The sequence below is a fragment of the Polistes canadensis genome, unplaced genomic scaffold (genome assembly GCF_001313835.1).
Source record: "Polistes canadensis isolate GaletaPanama2010 unplaced genomic scaffold, ASM131383v1 scaffold_74, whole genome shotgun sequence".
Lineage (NCBI taxonomy): Eukaryota > Metazoa > Arthropoda > Insecta > Hymenoptera > Vespidae > Polistes > Polistes canadensis.
The window spans coordinates 515748-539394 of NW_014569621.1; the positions used below are offsets into that span (position 1 = coordinate 515748).

The window sequence follows — 23647 nt, forward strand, 5'->3', positions numbered from 1 at the left end:
TTCTCTATATCTGTCTCTTTCATACCCCCTCCTAACGCATTCTTTTTCTCATTCTCCGTCGTAGTCATCTCACTCCAACTTTCCACCCTAACTTTGCCTTCTCTTTATCTCTTACTCTTACTCTTTCTCTTTCTATTTCTATTTCTCTTTCTCTTTCTTGTTCCATCTTTTTCTCTTGCTCGCTCGCTCGCTCACTCAACAGCTTGCACCCTCGAAGAGAGGAGCCCCAAGCAACCCTGACGCAACCCCCGGTATATACTCGGTGCTAAACGCAACTACACGAGGGGGCCTTTCTGCCGTCTTTGTTTTCCCTTTCTTCACAGTGTCGTTTCGCAGTCTCGCGCGGCGGGGCGGTCGTTCAACGACGGAAGCAGGAAGGAATCGGACGGGGAAGAAAGATAATACGACGTCGCCGAACTTCAAGGAACAAGGACACGAGAAACACCATTTTTTTCTTCCTTTTATTTTTTTATTTTTTTTCCATTTAGTTCCATCCTCTCGAACTATTCCTAAAGACGAAAGAGATTTTTTTTCCTTCGCGTCAGAATTATACTTGACGAGTCAGAATTTTCTAACGTATGACATCTTACCAAGTTTCGATCTGTTTCAAAATCTATTAAAGGGAATGAGAGATAAATGAGAGGGAGAGAGAGAGAGAGATAGCATTGTGAGAAATCTCATGGACAAACGAGCGAACCAGTGATCGCGGCTTTACAATGTGTTACTGCGTGTTCGGTTTTTTTTTCTCTGAATAAAAAAAAAAGAAAAAAAACAACTAGAAAAACAACGATCAAAAAAAAAAAAAGAAAGAAAAAAGAGAAAAAACGAGGCAAATAAAAAGGACGAGCGTGCTAACGAGGTAAAAATGCGTAACCGCGCGGTGATTTTACGGCAGGKCGCGATATAATCGATAATAATGGAATAAGTAATTAGCCCGATGAAACGGCGCTAACTATACATACCAGCCAATCGGAGATATCTAATATCGGAGAGGATGCGTGGAAATCGATTAATATAGAAATCGTGCGGTTGATTACGGATAGTTCTTATTAACTATCCGAAACGAACAAACGAACAAACGAACGAACGAACGTAGAAACAAATGACGATGATGACTATGACGATGGTTAATTTTAGTTTTACGTGGTCAGGGATTCGTCGATATGTTTAATATAACCCATCGTAATTCAGCCCGGAAACCTTTCCATCATCATTTCGAGTATCAGCAAAAAGCAATGGCGACAATGATTATTAGCGATAAATTACGTAACGAGAGAGTGATAGCTTGTATACGGGTACGCGATACTTATCCGCGTTTTAACGATCGAATGTAAAATAATCCACGCGGTGTTATATCCTTCGTCGTAGATATAAGCAGACAATTTTATCGATAATCGATCTATTTACGTATTTTTGAAAGAGAGAGAGAAAGAGAGACAGAGAGAGAGAGAAATCATAGTCGCGATGTTAAAGTTAGAACGGAACGAGAAAAATCTTCATGGAGATCATCGAGGAAGACATCCGAGGTTATCCGAGGTATCGGGAGGGACTTCAAAGTGGCAATGATGAATCGTAATAAAAGTTCGAAAAGTCGAAAGAAAAGAGGATGAGAAGAAGAGGAACCAACACCACACACAGTGATCGGAGTAAGGGGTAGAGAGAAGAACGTTAGGCGTCATCCGGTGAGGTGTCATCGTTGACATCAGTAAAAGAGAGAAAGAAAGAGTGAGAGAAAGAGAGCGAGAGAGAGGTAGAGAGAGAGAGAAAAAGATAGAAAGGGATAAAACTAGGTGGAGAGAGAAAAATAGAGGGAGAGAGAAGTAGTAGAAGAGAAGGAGAAAAGCGAAGTGGAGGAAAGTGATAGAGAGTGACAGAGAGAAGTGAACCAGATAGAAAGAGAAAGAGAGATTTTTCCCCACCGCTTGGAAAAAGCATCCCCCACCAGAGAGAGTTTTACGGGTGCGAGAGGGTCGGCGGGGGTGGTGGCGGCGTGGAGGAAGAGGTGGAGGAGGAGGAAGAGGTGGAGGGACGGGGCGGCGGAGGAAGGGGGTTTACCCGGGGTGGTCTCGGTGGTGGCTGGGGGCGGCAGCCTCAAAAATACACCGCAACCACACCGCGCGGCTCCACCGCAGAAGCCGCCATCTTCCACCGCCGAACCGAAACGAGACCGCGCGAGTTAAACACCCTATCCTACCCCGTACAAGTTGCCGCTGCCACCCGCCGAGGTATCGCCAGGTGAACAACTACCTTCGTCATTCTTGCCAGCAGTTCGAGAAACGTTATCAAGACAACTTACGAAGATCTCACTTCGTCTCTGCTTTCTCCACTGGATCCATTCGACACTAGTTACCGCTCTCTACCTTTTTTTTTTTTCAATCGGATGATCTTGGATACTCGTTACGGAACAAATCCTACCGATCTAACGTTCGAATCAATCGAACGAGACAATTATTCGTCGATCGAGAACAAGTGATTTCGTTCAGTGTCCTGTGTCGCAAAGCGAGTTTGAACCAAGTGGGATATTCGAATCGTCGAGTTTGAACGATTTTGTTTCTTTTTTTTTTTTATAAACGATTCATTAAGATTTTTAATGAAACGTGATTAACGTTCATGATCCTTGAGAAGTTCTGAAAGGGAAGTAGTTTGACGGATTCAAACGGACTGATTCAATTCGACACACGTGACTACTGTTTCGTGCGAACTCTAGAACGCGGGTGAATTTAAGCGTAGTAGAGATCCTTCCTTCCTTCCTTCCTTCCACTACGAGATCTTCTCGATCCGTGGGTTTCTGTGCGATCTGACAACGTGAAGAGAGTTAAGAGTAGCATCGAACAGTTTCTCGAGTGTGTTCTCTCTCTTCTCTATCGAAGAAGGGAAGACGACATAGCATTGTATTAAATGTCATTCGACGTGAATACAGACAAGTAAAAGAAAAAGAAAAAATATACAAGCTGAAGTAAGAAGTTCGAAGATACGAATAAAGAAAGAAAAAGAAGTAAAAGGGAAGGAGAGAGAGAGGAGGGTGGTACTTCCTGTCGATTCCAATAAAACGAATTTTCTCCGCGACTTGGCAATCGAGACGGGAGGAAGAATTTGCAAACGGATGCTCCTCTCCTAAAGCGGGATAATGAAATAAGGATCAAAGGATCGTGGGGTTCGTAGGCCAAATAAGCACATCGTGAACCATTCTCTATGGCATTCGTTTTCGAAGCCAACAACAAATCTGATTCCTTCGGGAGTAGCTATCGTTCTTAATGCGTTCTTCTTGATCCACGAGTTACCATCAGTTTGATTATAAGAATCGTGTTTTTATGAATAGATCCTACAAATCGATAAGAATTCGATCTTCCTGTGTGATCTCGTCAGTTGTAATAAAATAAAAGAAAAAAAAAAATAAGAGAGAGGACGAGTTTATTTAATAAAAATTTAGAAAAAGCTTGATGATCCTGCTCTCATGACGAATCCTTCGCGAGATGTCGTCCGTCCCGAAGATCGGCCTCCTGGCCTAGATTATACCGATCCTAGGTCGGTACGCGGTGATCATCAAGGACATCAAGCAATTCCAGCCAATCAAATCGGGGGTGCAAGAATACGTAGGACTAGGGCCTCTTCCTCGAGGAGAAGAATGCACCTAGCTAACGATGTACCTCCTCAAGGTTCTACTAGCGGTAATCATCATTCCGATTATGCACTCACAGCTGATTTACTTGCTGAAAGGACGTTGGATGGTTTACTTGCTGAACATCCTGGAGAACTCGTGCGAACGGGTAATTTATATTTCGTTAACACAAATCATTAAGATGAAATGATTTTTTTTATATCTTTAAAATAAGAACAATTAATCTCTTGTCTTATGATATGATTCAAATTTTCTATGCGTTTGTTTTTAATTATACGATTATTATTATTATAAATTGATATCATTGATATAAATGAAAAATAGATGAATAAGTGTTATCTGTTTATTCGAAAGGTTGTCCACACGTGGTTTGTACGGTTCTTCCGTCGCATTGGAGATCAAACAAGACTCTCCCGGTAGCTTTCAAAGTGGTGGCACTTGGTGAGGTCGGTGACGGTACCTTGGTCACCGTTCGGGCGGGCAACGATGAAAACTGTTGCGCGGAGTTACGGAATTCAACCGCATTGATGAAGAATCAAGTCGCTAAATTCAATGATCTTAGATTCGTCGGTAGAAGTGGCAGAGGTAAGTGAATTATTTCAACATTTAATTAAAAAAAAACTATGTCGGTATAAAATTAAAAGATAATTAAAAATAATATAATGTGTGTGTTTAAAGAAAATAAATGATTCGTCAAAAAAAATTTTGATATCTATTCGATCTTCGAAATTCTTTTTTCTCTCTTTTTCAACGTAGCAATATCTTAAATGATTCAAAAGTAAATAGGATACATTAAGATGAAGGGGGGTTGGTTGGTCTTAACCAATGGTTTCGTTTTTCCAACGTCGAAAAGCAAATCCCGTACCACGATACGACCACTCGAGAATCTTCATTTTTAATTCATTCGGTGAATACTGCGCGTAGCAGTGACAGTGACAGTGGCAAAGCGTGCCGTCGTCTTTCGCGATTTTGGATCCACAGATTTTTTTTTAATTCTCCCTTTCTCCGCGTATCAATAATTCACCGTTCCGTTGCTTTACTTTCTTCGAGAAAAAAAAAAGAAAGAAATAGATAGAAAGGGAATGAAGACCTAAGAGAAGAGAAGAGAAGGAAAGAAAAGAAATGGGGCTTCTTCCAAGGAGACTCTGAATAATGCGCGCTAATAATCGCGACCATTACGGGTGCTTAATGCAAACGTCGCGCGCATCTCGAAGAAAATCGCGAATAAGTGGAAGTCTTCCGATTCGGCTCGCAGTAGTATAGAAGAAGAAGAACAAGAACAAGAACAAGAACAAGAAGAACAAGAAGAGCAAAGTATTTCTTTTTTTTTTCTTTCCTTCCGCCCTTTTTACAAGAAGGGTGAAATAAAGAGTAGGAGAATGAGAAGAGTCGTCCTAGGGATGGAGGAAGTGATGGAAAGAGAAAGAAAGATACGAGAAACGAGGCGTCCTTTAATTCCTTTAATTCGACCAAGTTGCACCCAACCAGTAGTACCACTACCACCATCATCACCACTACCACCACCACCATCACCACCACTACTACCTCAATTCTCGATCCCTTACTACTACCTTCTAAACTCAACCCACCTCTCTGTTTCTCTTCTACGATCTCGCGACGTCGAACTTTCAAGAGAGCAGTCGCGAGAACGTAGCCTGTTAACGAGGGGCTGTTCGACTTGTTTATGGCAAATTGGAAAAGGAAATTGCGGGGTTCGTGATATTGGTAGCTCCTTAGCAAACGCACCATCCCTTTTTTTCCAAGCAAGGATGGATTGTTTTTTAAAACTATGCGGTTTTGACTATTATTTCGTATACGATTTTTCTCGATCATTACAATGAATTATTCGATACTGAATACATTAACGGTTGCTTTTAACAAAACGACGAATTTATGGGGAATATATGAAATATAGAGATACAATTAAATCATATATTAAAATTCGAGAAAAATGGCTCACAAAGGATTTCGTTAATTTTCGTTCAAGCTAACAATGGTCGACTTTTCCCGGTTGGTTTTTGGATTTTTTTCCGTCGAGAGAGCCGCAGATGAGAAGGATATCTATGATGTATATATACTACGAATATATATAAATGTATATATAAATGTATATATATATATATATATATATATATATAAATGTGTATATAGGAAATCGGAACGATGAGACGAGTAGCATGGGTAGGTGCCTACGTGAAAACGCGGAGGTAGAGTGGTTGGCTGTAAGCGGCTTTGGTTTCCATGGCAGTAAGCCCTCATTACTGTATTACGGGTAGCCCTTAACTATCGTCGGTACGCAACGATTTGCCTCTATAACCTTTATGAGAAAGGTGGATCATTCAAGATCGTTAGTGTATCGTCAAACGTGAATAAACTTTGATCGTAAAATCATCGTTCGTTGATCACATCTACACTATCCAACACTACCACCAACATTACTACCATTTTTCTCGCGAAAATGAACTCTCGATTTGTCCCTACGATGATTGGTCGTCCTTAATTTTTATATTAATTTTGTCTTTTCGATTTTATTTTTTGTTTGATACAAAATAAATCGAGAGCGCGAATACATATATATATATATATATATACGTATCTATCTGTATATAAAAGTGTATTGCAATAAAATATTTTTCTACAGAGCACCGATGAAATATCGATACGTATTTACTCTTGGAAATATCGTTATACGAATAAAAATAGAATGATTACATTGTAGTCGTGCGCCGCGCGATTGTTAAGTAAAACGAGAAATTGTCGACTGGCTGGCCGGCCGATCGACGGACGGGCGGTTCGTCGTACATAGCGCATAATTTCTCTCGCAGCCCTTTTACACCGTAGATTTTGTATGCATTTTTGCGAGGTGCTATCTCTTTCTCTCTCTTTTTCTCTATCTATTTTTCTCTCATTTTTTATCTTTCTTTCTATCCGTCTCTTTTCTTTCCTACATATCCCTGGCTGTTGTTTTGCACACGAGGAATATGAGAATGGGCTCTGGCTTTTTCTTTTTTTCTTTTTTCCTTCTTTTTTTTTTTGTTAACGCAAATATTTGCACCAACCCTTGCTCGCGGCTTTTGTGAGACAAATTTAATATCACGAATTTGAACGATAAATGATTATTGCCCAGGAATGACGCCCGCTGAAATATCAAAACCGATTCGGCCTTACCCCTTGTGTGTATGCCGGAGCTCTCTTTTGTACTTCATTTCGCGAGCTGTAAATAATGGGACAGACTTTAATAGCGTCCTATTCGCGTCTCTCTTACAATTTCGTAGTTTTATCAAATTCTCTCACGCGCCGTAGTCAAGAGAGAGAGAGAGAAAGAAAAAAATAGAGACAGATAGAGATATCAGGTAGTGCGAATCCCGTTTTATAGACGAACGAAAACGAACGAAAACGAACGAACGAACGAACGAAAAAAGGACAGGCGAATTGAAAAAGAAAAGAAAGAATGGGAGAAGAAAAAAACGCCGTAGAAAAAAAATTGATGAAGTAAAAGTTATGTTTTCGAGCACATATCCCGAAAGGGAATGAAGTAGATCGTTGAAAAATGACGGTAAAAAAGAAAAAAGGAAAACAAAAAGCAAGCAAAAAAAAAAAAGGGCTCTAAGTTAAGGTTCGAAATCGTCGATGTTTCGTTGCGCGCGTGGGCATAACGAGGATGTACGTCGAGCGAAACAGGGTGAGAGAAGGTAGGAAGAGGGCTCGTGGGTGGAGGAATATTATCATACCAACGCAGGGGCGTATATCACTCGGCCACCCCTTTCGCTATCCCGGACAGGGATTAGCGTCAACCTCCGACTGCTAGGAGTCACGGGCCGTTCGCGTCGAGACGCGCCGTCGGTCTTCTCTTCGTCCTATTTGTACAAATGTATGTGTGAGTAAGTGTATTTGGAAGGGTGGTGATGGTGGTGGTGGTGGTGGTATGAGTGCAATCGTATATCTGTGTAGGCACGTATGAGTTTCTCTATCTTTCTCTTCATATGTATATCCATAGTGGCCCCCTACGTTCGACCCAACGACGCCCGTAAAAACGACGGACATAAATACCGGAGTTACCTGTGTTTTATGACGGTTCGACCGAGGTACGAGCAGGAAAAGAGCAAAGAAAAACAGAAAAGGGATAGAGAGGAAGATAGAAAAAAAGCGAGAGAAAACGTGGACTATCGACAGGCAGATCCTGACCGATGTCCTGCTGCAATGGAATCCCTCGCCTCGATTCGTGGAGCTCTGATCCGAACGGCTCGAGTATGGAAGGAGGAACTCGCTTTAGATCATCGTAGCGATTCACTCGTCGGAAACACCCCCTGGTTCCTATCCCCACTCTTTTTTCTACCCTTTCTATGATATCGCTAACGTTCTACGTACGTAGAATTCAAAGTTCTACGTACTACTCCTACACGTATATTCGAGTTTTCTTTCGAGACGGGGTGGAGAGGGGGTTATCGCATTTAAGAAATTAATGTTTCTTTCGTTCCTGGTTATTTTGCATCCTGATTCATCTGTATGTTTTTTGTGGAGGGAGAAATTGGTATGAGGAGCGGGTGATAGGGTGAGAGATGATAGCCGGTAGTACGAGGGAGAGAAGGTTCATTCGGAGACGATGAAAGAAATATACATTGAAGGATAATCGGGGAGGCTGTCGTCGAGCGAGAAAAGTTTCTACTTCGAAGGATTGAACGATCGTCGAAGCGTTTCCGTTTAATATAAGCGCGTCGTTTTAAAAAAGATAGAAAGATAAAGTGGAAGGATAGTAGATAGGTCGAAAGAGGACAGAGAGAAAACGCAGGATTAGCGTATGAAAAAAAAGAAACGGAATCGTCGGTACGTAGAAATGTCGCTCGGAGACCAGAGCGAAAAATAATATTTAATCGGTAGAAAGGCTCGGGAGCAGTCATCCACCGTACGAGTCCAGTTCTTTCTTTTGCTCCCTCTCTTTACATCTCTTTTTCTCTCTCTCTTTCTCTTTCTCTTTCTCTTTCTCACTCACTCATTCCCTTTTCTAACCATCTCTCTTTCACCCACGACCCCCTTATGCCGCTCTTGGCAACTGGATTTTTTAATTTTTAATTGGAAAAAACGTCGTCGAGGTGGTCGACGAGATTCACTGACCATGTCGTAGAATACGACTAAAACTTGTACTGCATTCTCACGATATTCTGCTATCATCTATACACGATTCTTCGGATCGAAGAGAACGGATTACCTCTTCCCGTGATTCGTTATATATATCTCTCTCTCGTTCTCTCAAATTGATTAAACTTTTTCATCTTAAGATCGACTGTTTTTTGTTCTTTTAAAAATTAACCGAGAAAAAAATTATATATGAATTTACATTTAACAATATTTATTTATTCGGTTCGAATGAAGTTAAATATTAGTAATAAAGATATTTAGTGTAAGAAAGAGTATAATCGCAATTATGTCTATACAGTAGGACCATGTACTGTTGAGGTAATTCGGTCGAGATTCGATATAGAGTCGTTCGTTCGAAGAGCAAACGATCGCAACAGCTGTTTCCCTCGACCGAACACGCTAAGGGAGTATTTTTAAAAGGTCTTGGAGAAACGAATGTCGACCCTTCTCAACTTGGACGGGTCTTTACTACTTATTAAATCATTTTCGCACCGAAATCATTTCTTCCCTTACCGCTAATTTTCTTGATATAATCGAAATTTTCTTTGGCGAATTTAGATACTCCATTCTTTCTTTTCTCTTTTTTTGTTCTCGATAAAGTTTATCAAACGTTATTGTCCAACAATAAGTTGTTCTCTTTCTTTTCGTTTTCTTCTTCTCCTTCTTTTAAAACTGCGATGCACGGCAATCGATCTACCGAGTACAGGCCTGAGCCATCCCGATTCGGCTAGTCAAAACGTCAGAATCTTAAAAGACGACAAACACTCGGAAATAACGATCCGAGGTAGTAGGTACTACCCCTTTTGCGCTTGGCTCGCCAGCAAACAGGGGAGTTTTTAACGCTGCATGATCCCAGAGTAAACTTAGGGCGAACGCGAATGTTACGGCTGGTGTGCTAATTCTTGTCGGCTTTTTCGAATAAACGTTGGATGTAGGACTATCGTCAAGTCTGAAATAAAATAGAAAGAAAGAGAGAAGAAGAAGAAGAAGAAGAAAAAAAAAGATCAAGCGTACTTTTCAAACAAACCATTTCGTGATAAAAAATCAAATCAAAAAGGCGACACGCGAATGTAGCTTTTAAACGTTTCAAGAGAAAATCTCGTCGTTTTTGGGTTACGCGGGGAATAAATTACAATTTCGCTAGGCGTACACGTAGTTGGAGGGCAATAGACCTCAAGAGGGAGGATCGTTCTTCCAGCGAGTTACACATAATGCCTCATAAACACCCTCAAAATGCCTGACATCACCCTCGATTCGTGTTGTCGGCGCCCTCGCGGACTTGACACCATACGGCTTGGCAATAAACTTTCCTCTCGTTGCTTTGCCTTCCGTTAAAATGTCGCTTCTCTTTCATTTGTAAATCATTTTATTTTTCTTTTTCCTCTTTTTTCTTTTGTTTTCTTTTATTTCTTTTTTCTTTTTTTGTTATTATTATTTTCTTTCATTCTTTCCCTTGTAGTAAGAGTAAGTTCAATGACTTGCAATTTAAACAAAGTTGAACTTTATTGAATCCACAGTTGGATTGTATTTTCTTTTATTTTCCCTTGAATTTATTTCCCTTTTTTGGCAAGTTCATACTCCATCTCGTTGGAAGTCAAAGACCACTCGAATATTTTGCTTGGCGACGGCGGTAAGCCGGTTAAATGTCGTGGTTCACCGTAAAAACCGACTCGTTTACCGAGCTGGTCTCGACACCATAAAATAAAACTACCCCCCGGAAGCGTGCATATACGCGTACGCTCGAGCTTGGGAACTCCATTATAAGCTGTACTACTTGACTCAGTAACGGCAGGAAAACCTGCCGGGCTTCCTGTTTCATTGCTCTAACCCATACACCGATGCTAGCGTGAGCGAGTACTTTGTTTGCTTCTGTGGAAACAAACCTTTTCTTTCTCTTTCTCTCTCTCTCTCTCTTTCTCTCTTTTATCCCTCGTAAAATTTTTTCTCTTTGGTCGTTTATAGAAACTTAAAGCTCGTACGTGTAACATTCGCGTACATATATTTATTATATATGCACGCGTTACAACGTAGATTTGACATCGTTCAAATTTTTGTGGACAACATCACGCATGACGATCAGTGACATTTCTGAGGGTAACGTTTAACGCTCGACAACATTAACATATCCAGAACGATTTGGGGGAGAAGGGTTGGTCGGAGGTCGACGCAGTGGCGCCACTCGTTCACCCCTTACTTCCGGCACATTTGTGTTTTGTTTCCAACGAGCGAATTGCATAGCTCTTCCGTCCCTTTTTCCCGCGCGTCATCGGACGTGTTTTTCGGTATGGTAGTCTGAGGGAGACGATAAAAAATATCCTATCGAGAGTATCGAGAATCTTTCCCAGACGGGGAAAAAGATTAAACGACGGTACGTTATACAGAACGTTATGTCTTTAAATATTGACGAGATTGTTAGGTAAGAGCTAGTCATCTTCGTGGCCAGTAGAATGAAACCTGAATAATGAAAGAATGTGGAAAACGAGAAACCAAAAGATTGTTCTCGCTCTTATGACTTTTAATGTTTCATCGACGATGAGATAAAGCCTTGGAAATCCTGTGGGAACTATTCCTCGTCTTTCTTTTCGTTTACCACCTAACGATAATTGCTTCCGATCTTTAATATCTTCTCTATTTCTAACTTTATTTATTATTATTTCATTTCAGGAAAGAGCTTTACCCTGACCATTATGTTGCAAACAACGCCACCTCAGATAGCCACCTTATCGAAAGCGATCAAGGTCACCGTGGATGGTCCCAGAGAGCCAAGGTCCAAGACAAGTGAGTCGCACGACTTTACCTACCGTAGGCAATCATCGTTTCCTGTAAACAAATTCAGACAAAGTTTTATAATTTCTTTAAGTACGAACGAGAGGTAATAGCATTTGAAAAATATAAAGGGAACGATGAAATAGGGTCGGACTAACGTTATTCGTCTCACGTTCCAGGGCACCAAGCTTTTCATCCGTTTCATTTCGGACCTCGACCGTTCCCATTCGGACACCCGCAGGATCCGTTGGGATTCAAACTGTCCGGTAAGTGGGTGTTCTCTAATCAAAGATACGCGTTACTTCGTCTCTTTCTTCGAAGTTTCAACGTGCATCGTACCTGCTCTCGGTCTGTATCACCTACTCGACCATCCAAAACTCTTCCCCGTCGATGGATAACTAAGTTTGCACCCTCTCGCGAGCCGTACGAAGGCAAGATCCTCGCTTTCATCCTTCTACGACACCCAGACTCACTCGTCCCACTGTACACCTCACCCTCATCCGTCTTCCTACTTGCCCGACTTCGTGGCTAGGAAGGGTGTCAAAATTGAGCGTCGGCAGGCGTAGACTCAAAATTGAGTTTTGCCACCGGGTGCCTAAGTGGAGAAGACTCTGATTAAGCTCCCGACGCGGCGAACTCTACTACTGCTGCTGCTGCCTTTTCCTTTCCTTTCCTTTCCTTCTATATAAACTCGAGATCGCGTATAAACTTACCTATCGAATTTCTTCTATCCTAAAACTATTTTCATTTTATTACTTTCTTTATATTTTTTTTCCTCCCTTCCTTTCATTTATTTATCTGTACTATCTAACTCATCATATACACGACAACTATTTCTACTGGACTCTGTCACAACGGGTACATCAAAGTCCATTACCATTATTTTCGATCCCAGAAAATCCTTAATTTTCCATTAAGCGCATCGAACCCGTTAGAAATCAGATCGCATTCCCTTCCCACGAAGCTCTCTTGTGATTAACTATACGATATCGCAAATGCGCAATGTTTTTTGAACTGCAGCTGCTTCGACAGGGCAAGCTCGAAAGCTCGAATTCCATTGAAACTCGTTCGGAGCTCGAAATTTTGATGGGACTAGCCTCGAGCACCGAGGGTCGGGTACTGATACTGGTGCACCGACAGTGTATTGTTTCGGCATGATAAGCGGCTTAACGGAGCTTCGCTCCCTTTTGCCCTCGAGGGTAGTGCGGCGGGGGAGGTTAGCCCGTCCTGCCGTCGATTTCTCGCCAACCATTCCGCTACCTCTTCCCCGGCCAATCCCCCCTTCCCTCTCTCTCACTCTCTCTCTCTTTGTCTATCTCTTTCTCTCTTTACCAACATATATAACCGTTCTACTCAATCAAGGACCGAGCACTGCCGCACCCGATTTCTCTAAAACTTCAATTTACCCTCGGACCGTTTTATTGTAATTTTAACCAATAAGAAAAGATCACGTTAGTGTCGGATAATAATTTTTCCTTCAACATTTAAGATTTATTATTTATTAAGTTATACGCGCGCGCGGAAGATACAAGTAGTTACGTATCGATCAAGTATGCGAAAATTAACGCGAATCTAACTTACAATTAGTCGATTGAAGGGTAGCGCTTTGATCTAAACTAGTTGTGATGTTTTTTTGTCGAGTCAAAATAGGGTAAAAAAAAAAGTTTGTCAATCGGTTGGATTAACTGGGTCAATAATACTGCATTTGAGGTAGGCGATGGAAATGGGCAGGGAAATAAAGGGAATATCGATCGGTTTATTTCGAGCAGTGCCCGCCAGATTTTTCAACCCTTTCGTTAGAAGTTCGTCCGTTCGCGGATAGATCGCGCCTCCGTCCAGTCTGACGGCCGGTCATCGTGGTAACTTCGAAGTACGGAAGTCAAGGGTATATCGCTGGCTGGATAAGGACGTATTTCAAGGGCTGGTTTATTAGATATCAGAGGTTCCAAGAGAGAGGTAGAGGGTAAATAAGAGGACGATCGACGCGTGTTGAAAGGAACAGAGAGAGAGTGTGAGAGAGAGAGAGAGAGAGAGAGAGAAAGTGGAGAGAAGCTAGCCATATCGGGGTTGTTAAGGTGCCCATTGAGGTGTAACTAGGGGGATGTTATTAAATTTCGTTCGGCCTACCCCGACAGAAGGGGCGAATTTTACGCGTTTCCCGAAGCTGTCGGAAGAGTCTTTCAAGTCCGGCAAACCAAGTACCTTTGCTAGAGTTCCTTTCCTTCTTATTTTAATTTGTTCTTATTGTGTCGGATGAATATAACAAAAAATTCGATCAATCACAGCTTCATTGTTGTTATTTTGTAGTATTTCTTTTTTTTTTTTCTATTACTTTATATGATCAAAACTTCGAACTCGTGTATCAGATAAAAAGGGGATGGAAAATAATGGAATGCGTTAGACGACAGGTAAGACGTGAAAAATCTTTAACCGAGATTGTCCAAGAAGAAAAACATCCCCGATCACGTGCCTCCCCCGAGATGCCGTGGCATCGTCTTTGTCAGTCTTCCTAAGGGGATGAAAAATCGCGAGAGTCGGGATTCGAGTTAACAAGAGAAGCTAGCAGTGGCCCCAACCCACCCACTTTCTACCCTCCCGTGTCAATTAACCGCCTACGCTTGAGGGGGCGGAGAAAGAGCACGGGAAAAATCGCGACCCCTGTTTCAATAAGGTGGCCTTTACCTCATTTGGGGGAGATTGTTAGGAGCGCTAAGTTAAAAACTGTCGCTTCGTTCTTGGATCGCTTTGCAGTAAATTCGTGGCCTCTTTTAAAGGAGATCATTTTCTCTTTCTCTCTCTCTCTCCCTCTCCCTCTCTCTCTCTCTCTTTCTCTATTTACCGTTTTTATTTCCTCCTTCTTCTTCTTCTTCTACGTACATTAAAATTGTTTTTTAATATATTCTCTCAAAGCGGATTATTTTTTCTGAAAAGAAAAAGAAAAAGAAAAAAATAAAATAAAATAAAAGAACGAAGAGAAATGTGATCGAGAAAAAGATATGAGGAATCCGTGTGTGTCGTTTGTAATCTTTCCCTATGAAATAAATATTTTTCGTCGATTTTAATATAGTCGAGTAAAAAAAAAAAAAGAAAAAAAGAGAAAAGAAGGAAAAAGAAAAAAAAATAACTGTCGAGCATGCATTACATAATACTTTTTCCCGGGAACGCGAATGAAAAGCCATCGAATCTTGATTCATGGTAAAGGTTCTCTTAAAGAGCCCTTTTCAGAGAAAGCTGAGCAACCCTTCAGGAGATGCGCCAGTGAGTCCTTAAAGGGAACCTTTTTAAGGGTTGTTCCTGTCCACTCCCGTGTCGAATCACAGCGGATCCTTTAAATTCGCGTCACATTTCACCCCCAGGAGTCTTCGGAAGGCGTCCCTCGACTAGGTATCCCGTCTTTTAATCAGGTCCGGTGACCGGCTCCTTTCTCTGCAAGCGACGGTAACTAATGACACTCCTCTGCTATTCAGCCCCATTCTACCCGTCGTCTTCTCGGTTACCATAGATATCGAAACCATCCACCTAAGACGCCGGAGTATTCCGCTCTACGAAACGAAAGAGAAACGAAAATTATTTTCTCTTGTGTGTTTATCCAAAAAAACATTGAGTATACAAAATAATTGTCGCGTTGCTTTTTGATTGTTATCATTTTTTTTTGTCTTTTTGTTTTTTTTCGTTCATAATATTCTTTTTCCAAAGATATTTCTATCGAAAGAAATAAGTGAAGTCGAGAGTCGATCGGAGGATGCACTTTGTTTCCTTTATCATTAGAAGGAAGAGAAACTTGTGAAAAGAGAAGAAAGAAAGAAAGAGGGTGAGAGAGAGAGAGAGAGAGAGWGAGACAGCAATTTTCTCGTCCTTTCTGGAAATATCTGTTGGTAGAGCTCAGATCGGTGCCAGAGACCTTTCTAGGGTGGCATTTTAGGGGTTGCTGCGACGCGATAATGAGAACGGGCGTAAAGGGTGGGTGTGCAAAGACATCTAACCGACGGTAGCGAGAGAAGAGAACGGGAGAGTGAGAGAGAGAAAGAGAACTCTAGAGATGGCGAAAGGAAGGGGTGGTAAGAGAAGGCGAGCTTCACAAGGGTTAACGCCTTAGAAGTAAGAAGGGCGTTTTAACGCCTGTTTTGCATAGATTTGAATAGATAAGGAGGACAGGAAAATACGCGAATTAATTTATTATGTATCTACTGTGCGAGGCTCTAACGGCTTAACGATAGAACCAGAACGACCGGCTTTACTCTCTTTACTTTGGTATCCTTTCTCGTTCGAAGGACCAAAAGATTTAACACCTTTTAAAGTAATTTCTAAATGGAAGAGTAAATAATTGACAAAAAGAAAAGAAAAAAGAAAAAAAAAGGAAAAACAAGCGGAAAATATGGATATTAACCGTGATAAATATATCTCTCGTTGTTGGTTAAGCCAAGGGTCTATTTTATTGTAATATCAAGTGGTGAACACCGAAAATGGATTGAATGATATCGATTTCCAAAGTGCAAATTAATGACACATAATGAACTACCGGAAAGCCCGCGAACGATTACACGTGACGTAACATTACCGCATCCCAAAGTGGCGCGACCAGTACCGAACACATTTTGAACACGCTACTCGATAATACGTCATCCCTTAAAGCGCGGCTTCCCCATCGGTAGGCGCGCGCTTTGCAAAGGCAACTAACTCTATAGCCGTAACGTTTAAGCTTAACATTTCTCACCCCTTAAAGGGTAGCGGCTCCTTGAACCCTTTCAAAACCCTTTCTCTCCCTCCACACCTTTCTTACCCTCGCACACTCCGAAAGCCTCATAGGGCCCTCCCCTCATTAGTCTTCATTTGTTTTCGGAATTATCGCCCGCCGCCACTACTACCACCGCCATACCTCTATTCCAACACACGAGTTACGCTGAAAAGGGTGCCAACCATTTTCGGGGGTTTATTAAATTGAAAATATGTTACAATCGCCTTGGGACTCCTTGTTCTTTGAACTCAATCAATTTCAAAGTTGTCTACTTTTCTTTTTTGTTTTTTTTTTTTTTTGGATAAACTTTAATCTAGATTATATTTTTCCTTTTTCCATTTTCCTTTTTATACAACAAATTTTCATTCATTTTAAACTCAAGTTCTTAATTTGTATATATATATATAATCACGAGGAAAAAAAATAGTTTTCTATCGACAATTTTTCATATGTAGAAAAGTATGATTATTCAAAGCGAGGAATGGAAAAAGAGTAGGCATCCAAAGTAGAATCAAAGCCGTCCAACGTGGCACACGGTGCCGGCAGAGCTCTTATCGTTTTCTTAATCCTCTCATAAAGTAGCGGGACTACAAGCTCCTCTCTCAAGCTCTTCTCGCAAGCTCCGTCGACTCAGTGTTGTGCGCGCACAACGCACCACGGCAGTGTGGTAGAACGCGAGATAGTGGTGTCCTCTCTGGCAAGCTCGGCTTAAAGAGAGCTTAAAAATCACCCCTTCGACCCCTACCGAGCTTTTTCTATCCCCACCCGCGGTAGGTTGAGAATCGGTGGGGATGTTGGCTAGACCAATCAAACACATCGCAAGCTCCTTTCGACACGCCCACCTGCCACTCGATGGACAACTCTCCCCACCACTTTCCCATTACCTTCCCCTCCTTTATACCCCCGGTGCGCACTCCTCCCCCGCCAAAGCGCCACGCCGCGTCGTGGCTTCGGAGCTTTCACGGAATTTTTAAACTGCCTCGCACAGATGACGGCATAATCTGCTATTGATCAAGGTCTTTCGAAAAACCGATATCGTGTCGATGACTGGCGAGGCTTACCTCGTCTCTCTTTCCCTCCTCCCTCCTCCCACCTTCACCAGTCTCGCTTTCTCTCACTCTATATGTCTTCTTATTTTTTATTTTGTTCCTTTTCCTCTTCTTTTTTTCTTCTTCTTTTCTTTTTCTTCGTGCTCTACACGGGGATCATTGTAGTTTATTCGTAATGTGCTTTCATATCTCATATGTGTTTTATTTTCTTTATCAAACGTCCTGACGAATATTCCCATTATTAAGCGTTTCTCGTAGTTCACATCCTGCCAACGAATTAACCATCCGTCCGGCGTCTTTGAAGTATCGCATTCAAACCAAACTTTTGATGTCATGAGTTTTAATTGCATTCATACACACATGGGGCCATCGTTTCGCAATATCGGCCACGATTGAGAAAGAGACGACCGAACAATCGTTTTTCTACTCACCGCCGGAAAAATTTACCTGTCCATCCATGTCAAGCGAATGTTATTACGTCAAAGGGAAGCATTCTTCTATCTCTACCTGCCACTCGATCATAGTCTGTCCATTAAAGTAGATAGCTGAGTCGTTTTCTCTGAACAAAAATCAAAATAAAAGAAAGAAAAAGAAAACAAATAAATAAAATAGAAAATATAATTATTTTCATCGTGTTTAAATGTAGATACGCGTATAAAGTAAAACCGCACGAGACTCTTTTCATCCGAACTTGGAACGAAACATATTGTCTTTAATATGTCTAAAAAATGATCTCAAAAGAATATTCGTTGATTAGGATCACTTACGTTTTTAGGTTTGCAACATTTAAATCTGGAACAAGGAACTAATCAAGGATGGGGTGGATTATCCCGAGGATCTTTACCACCGCATTGTCTTCCGCCACCACCCGGTCATCACGCGCACGCACATCCGCCGCCGGCCGGTGGCTCGGCCTTCAATCCCTTTCATCATGCTATCGAACAGAGGTCTCCTAGACTGCCTAGTTCCAACACCGGTAAGAATCTCTAAACAAAATTATAAAAAATAAGATTACACGATATATGAATTGTATTCATTAAAATGACCATTCTTAATTTTTTTTGGTTTTTCTTGTTCATTTGGTCGAAAAGATTCGACGAGAAACGATTTGGGTCCTATCAGTGTTTCGGTGAGAGAAGTACCACCGACAACTTCCCCAGGAAATCCCGGACCAGGATTATTAACGACAGCTACCGTAGCTGCACCGACACCACCGGCCGAATCGGCGACCACTACGACCCCAAGTCCCTCGGGACATCACCCGCATTTCCAAGGTATATTCCAAATTAATATTTACCCTGTGTTGAATAACGTAAAAACCATGAAGGTGTTAACTCTCTTCCTTTTCATTCTCTTCGTCTCTCTAACTCTTCTATCTCTCTCTCTCTTTCTCTTTCTCTTTCTCTTTCTGTCTCTCTATCTGCCTTTCTCTTTGGACTCACGCAGGTCTTCATCTATTAGGAGCAACGGGATCGATCTTTGGCTCGATATTCGCTCCACTGTTACCTCAATCCTCATGGCTTTACAACCCGCTTTATCACACACAACAGTACATCCTGGAACCTGAATGGCACGCTCTAGCCCTCAGAATGGCCCAACAACGATTACAGAGACCTGATCAGGCCAGGCTGGAGGAACTTAGAAAATTACGAGGTACCAGCGATAGTCCCGAAGGTAGCTCGAAAGAAGACAGGAAAACGGATCAAGAGGATCCAGATCCTTTGAACAGATCCGGCATGGATAGTCCTGATGGAAGTATAGAGGTTGACGATAGAAACGATCAAGATCGTAAAAGGGATCGCGTTAGCGAGGAATCCTTTCTGGAACAGGACTCGCCTAGGATTTCACCAAGCAGAAGCGATCTCGATGATACGACATCGAGAGATGCAAGTTCTCGGGACGTGCCGATACTACTTCGACCAAGTATAGAAAATTTCAACGATACAGAAAGTCAAAACGATCATGAAATATCTCTTAGCAACGATTACACGGTGAAAATTCGTTTGGAAGGTACCGTTGATCTTAGCACAAAAAAGGGACAGGATAAAGAAAACGTAGGTCAGGATTTGACCATTAGGAAGAAGGATGATAATATCGAACCTATCAGACCGCGCAGGGAACGAAGTCCCAAGCCCAGACACGTCTGGAGACCTTATTAAATGGGTTCCAATCTAAAATCGATACGTTTAAGATAACGATTGATATGATTGGAATCGAAGAAGGAAGAGATAAATGATTTTTCGAATGGATAGGAAAATGTAAGCATTGTCGATTACGCGACGATTGCTGTTTTTAAATGTAACATTTAAATGCGCGCCCGAAATTGACGCACTCTCTTTCAAATATTTTAAATATTAATTATAAGTTAATGTAAATAATATCAACCTCTTTACCTGCGATCGAGAATCAACAATCAAAAAGATAAAAATTTAGGAAACACATTAAGACTTTATCGTGGAGATCACTTTGATGACTCGAGGACTAACCAGGGTTTTATGTTCGTAATAGCATGTAAATACTATATGTAACGTCCAATCATCATTACCGATTTAGATTAGATTTTCGAGTCAAACTCATTAAGCCTCATCCTATCTCTCGTTGTTCTAATTACGATCGATCGTTCTTGCTGGACAATTTCGAGTCGAACTAATTTTATTCAATAATCGACAAAAACGAGAAAATGACTTTTCAACGATATTTGTCCAGTTAGATACGACTATTATTATTATTATTATTATTACTATTATTATTATTATTATTATTATTATTATTATCATCATTATTATTATTATTGTTATTTTACAATAAATCGTTCACGCATCATCATTGTCATTAGGCTAGAAGAAGAAGATTATAAATTCATTTGAAAGAAATAAGGCGACGAATTTGATTTCATTCGATATGGGCGATACTATCGCGAATATTCGTGTGTCGTTGTAAATATTAAATAATCCTTTGAAAAAAAGAAAAAAAAACAATTTCAACGATGAATAAAATAAAATCGAATCACCGTGTCTCACAAAGTAAAAAAGTTCCCCTTTATTTTTACGGGAAAATCTCTATCGATGTGTTAAAATGATTATAAACGAAAGGAAAAAAAAAAGAAAAGAAAAGAAGGATAGACCGATTAATTCTAATCTCTCTCTTTAAAAGAAACACTTGCGTCGGTCAAGGAATATGTCATTAAATCGACATCGTATGATCTCGAAAAACAAAAAGAACATTCGCTGTTTACCTACGTCATCAAATAAAGTAATATCATCCGTTCCACGTTTGGTCCCTTATTTGTTTTAATTAATCACAATCACGTATTAAGATTCAAAAAAAATCGAAGAAAAATACTAAGGATATTTTTCACAGAGAGGTAAGTTTAACATAATTACAAATAAATAGATATACCCTAAGAAAAAGATAGAAAGATAGATAGATAGATAAAAAATGGGGAATCGACGTATTTCTTTCAAAAATTACGAATTACATTACGGAAATCTGTTCGACAAGCCGTGCGAAGTAACCGAAGCTAATCTGAAAGTGGTATGGGGGCGAAGGGTTGAGGGCAGAGAGAGAGAGAGAGAGAGAGGATGAGTGGGCAAGGGAGGTGAGGGAGTTGAAGCAGATGCAGCGGATTCAATAATTCGCCGCGATTGCAATCGAGCGGGATGCACCGCACGCAAAAACGGGCAGGCCCGATATCCGCTTGGTGAAAAGGTCCGCGTGATTGATGGGATACAATGGTTCTCCTGGTCCAACTCTCTTTTTATTTTTCTCTCTTTCTCTATCGGGTACGCTCTTTTCGTAGATATTTTCCTCTCTTTTTATCTTTATCTCTCTCTCTCTCACTCTCTGTTGCATTCTCTGTTTCGTGCGATTCACTGAAATCGAGATAAAAAGACCGCAAAACAATTTTCTACATTATTTTCCGATGCACGCCGGATCAAATGAGCAATAATACTGACACGTTGCACATGAATCTTTCTATCTCTCTCTTTATCTATCTCCTATATTTATCTATCTATCTCTCTCTCTCTCTCTCTGTGTCTGTGTCTGTATTTCTGGTGCCTAGAACGAGAGACGTATATCCGTCGACACACGCCACTCGTCTGTGTTTTACGTGGGATGTATGACGTACGGCCGACCGCTTTCCGCGATAGATTTGGTATCCTTTCGCGCGCTGACCGTTCGATAAAATACATATTCGATCCGTTCCGATGGCGTTCCATCGACTTCCGAGTAGTTTTACAAAATTCGTTATAAATCACTTTTCCCCGTTTCGCGAATAATATTCAAGTGGTCGGTTATTAGGCGTTAACTGAGAGAATATTTGAAGTAAACAACTTGTTAAGTATATACGAAGTGTCGAATCTATCAACTCTTCTATAAGTTTAGAAAAATTTCTATTGTTTTTCAACATTAGTCTAACAATTTTCTCAATTTCCCTCACCTTATAATAAAACTTTATTGGAAAAATATCAAATATTACTGTTTAAGATCATGGATAACATTATTCGCAAACTACCGTATCCATTATGGAAGACAAGCACGTCCACGTGTTTTCCGGTAGAGGAGTTTACAAAAAGTCACTGGATTCAACCTAAAAATAAAAGAGAGAGAGAGAGAGAGTCCCTATCGTTCTTCCCCTTCTATCTCTCCCTCCCTCTCTTTCACTCTTTTCCCCGTTGTTCTCTCGATTCTCTTTCGTCCCCAACACTTTTTCCAAATCCGTCCACGTTCCCCGACCAGTCGAGTTATCGCAACAAACTACCCCAATGACGATACGATTAAAATTTCACAGGGTCACGTGGGTCATGTTCTTCCCTCTCTTTTCCTCTCATCGAACAAACTGTCTCCGTACGATCCCTTTCTCTCTCTCTCTCTTTTCTATAGCAGCGTCGACTACTACTCTGTTCTCCTCCTCCTCCTCTTCCTGTACCACTTCTACCTCCACCTCCATCCCTGTTGGGTGATTGGTACGCGACCGCAGCCACCCCCGCTTTTTAATACACCCGCACCTGCATACCCTAGACTTGCAACCGGTGAGCTGCCGTTGCCATATATGCCAAAGGGGTGCATCCAACCCTTCTACAACCATCTCTCTCTCTCTCTCTCTCTCTTTTACTCTAATCCTTTCTCTTTCTCTCTTGCGTTTTGTATCCCACTCTCTATAACGTCAACGTCACGCTGTACGAAGTGATTCATCGATCGAACGTATTCATGTTCCTGTGTTCATCTCCCAAAATAGCGAGAAAGACTGTTTCCTCTTCTTCCATCTGTTTTACAATCAAGTTTATACACGCGTCTATTACATCTCAAGTGAAATTTTTTTTTATTTATATTATACATAGAAACAAATTTTGATCAACGTTAACGTTAGTCTCGAAACTTTGCCGATATTTTTTGTCATTTAATTTAAACAACTTATTCAATAAATCGTCGATCGTTAATTAGTTATCAATTTCAAATAAAACATCGATACTTTTCTTGATCCGATAAGATAAAAGAGACGATTAAGTTGAAATGCATTCTATGATTAGAATGTTTCCTCGTAAAGGATTCGAAACGGATTAAAGTATCCTAGGAAGGTTTTTACGAGCTTGGTAAAATAGAAAAAACAAAACTAAGAAAGATGGAAGAAGGTAGTTGTAGGAAAAAGTATGTGTATGTGTGTACGCGTGATATATATACGTATGTAAGTAAAGATAGATAAGTGTTGAAAATATCTCTCTGGTGTAAATAAATTATAAAAGCTGAAAAAGTTTTCCTGGCATCTCGACGTTCCGTCGTGTGTCAGGCCAAGTTCCGAATAGTCCGCGAGTCAGAAAAGGGGTGTAGAGTTGGAGAAGAGAGAGAGAGAGAGAGAGAGAGAGAGAGACAAAGGATAAAGAAGAAGAAGAAGAAGGAAGAGAAAGGGAAGTAAAAGAGAAAGAAAAAGAGAAGAAGAAGTAGAAGAAGAAGGGAAAGAGGAAGTGAAAAAAGAAAGAGGATATCCTTCGGTACTTTTTGTCTTTTCTCGTTCGTACCAGTGGCATCAGCGTGCACTGCCACTCCTCTTGACCCTCCCCCGCCCACCCCCCATTTTCTCCCTCTTTCTCTCTCTCTTCCTGTCAGGGATGTTATTTTTATTTTTTGTTACCCTTCGCCAGCCGAGCACTTTAGATAATAAGGCCAGGGCGCTTGGTACGGACGAAAGGGTAAATTGGGTATTCGTCCGAGGAATTATCTCTCTAATTTCTTTAACGTACCAGTCTCTCACCTTCCGCTTCTCTTATGTACGTATAATTTTCATCCTCGCACCCCCTTTTCCTTCCTTTCCCTTCGAGTGGATCAGGACGCTCGAAGCCCATC

The 23647-nt window shown here is 41.0% G+C and overlaps 1 protein-coding gene across 2 annotated transcripts; it reads left to right on the forward strand.

Moving 5' to 3' along the window:
* The first annotated feature begins 2015 nt into the window (after positions 1-2015).
* LOC106786453 lies at positions 2016-20575 on the forward strand. Of its 2 annotated transcripts, none has more exons than XM_014747864.1 (7): positions 2016-3767; positions 3974-4204; positions 11420-11533; positions 11701-11787; positions 18081-18281; positions 18397-18579; positions 18752-20575. In XM_014747864.1, exons 1-7 carry the CDS (start codon positions 3455-3457, stop codon positions 19462-19464), a joined length of 1842 nt encoding a protein of 613 aa, XP_014603350.1. In that variant the 5' UTR covers positions 2016-3454; the 3' UTR covers positions 19465-20575. The 2 variants fall into 2 exon arrangements, with proteins under 2 accessions (XP_014603350.1, XP_014603351.1); XM_014747865.1 differs by having other exon boundaries at positions 18767-20575.
* Positions 20576-23647: the final 3072 nt, after the last annotated feature.

Bases quoted from the DNA above. Each gene is read 5' to 3' on its own strand.
- LOC106786453 (XM_014747864.1), top strand. From the start codon at position 3,455: ATGACGAATCCTTCGCGAGATGTCGTCCGTCCCGAAGATCGGCCTCCT. The intron at 4,205-11,419 runs GTAAGTGAATTA...ATTTCATTTCAG, and splicing joins CGTCGGTAGAAGTGGCAGAG to GAAAGAGCTTTACCCTGACC. The intron at 18,282-18,396 runs GTAAGAATCTCT...TTGGTCGAAAAG, and splicing joins ACTGCCTAGTTCCAACACCG to ATTCGACGAGAAACGATTTG.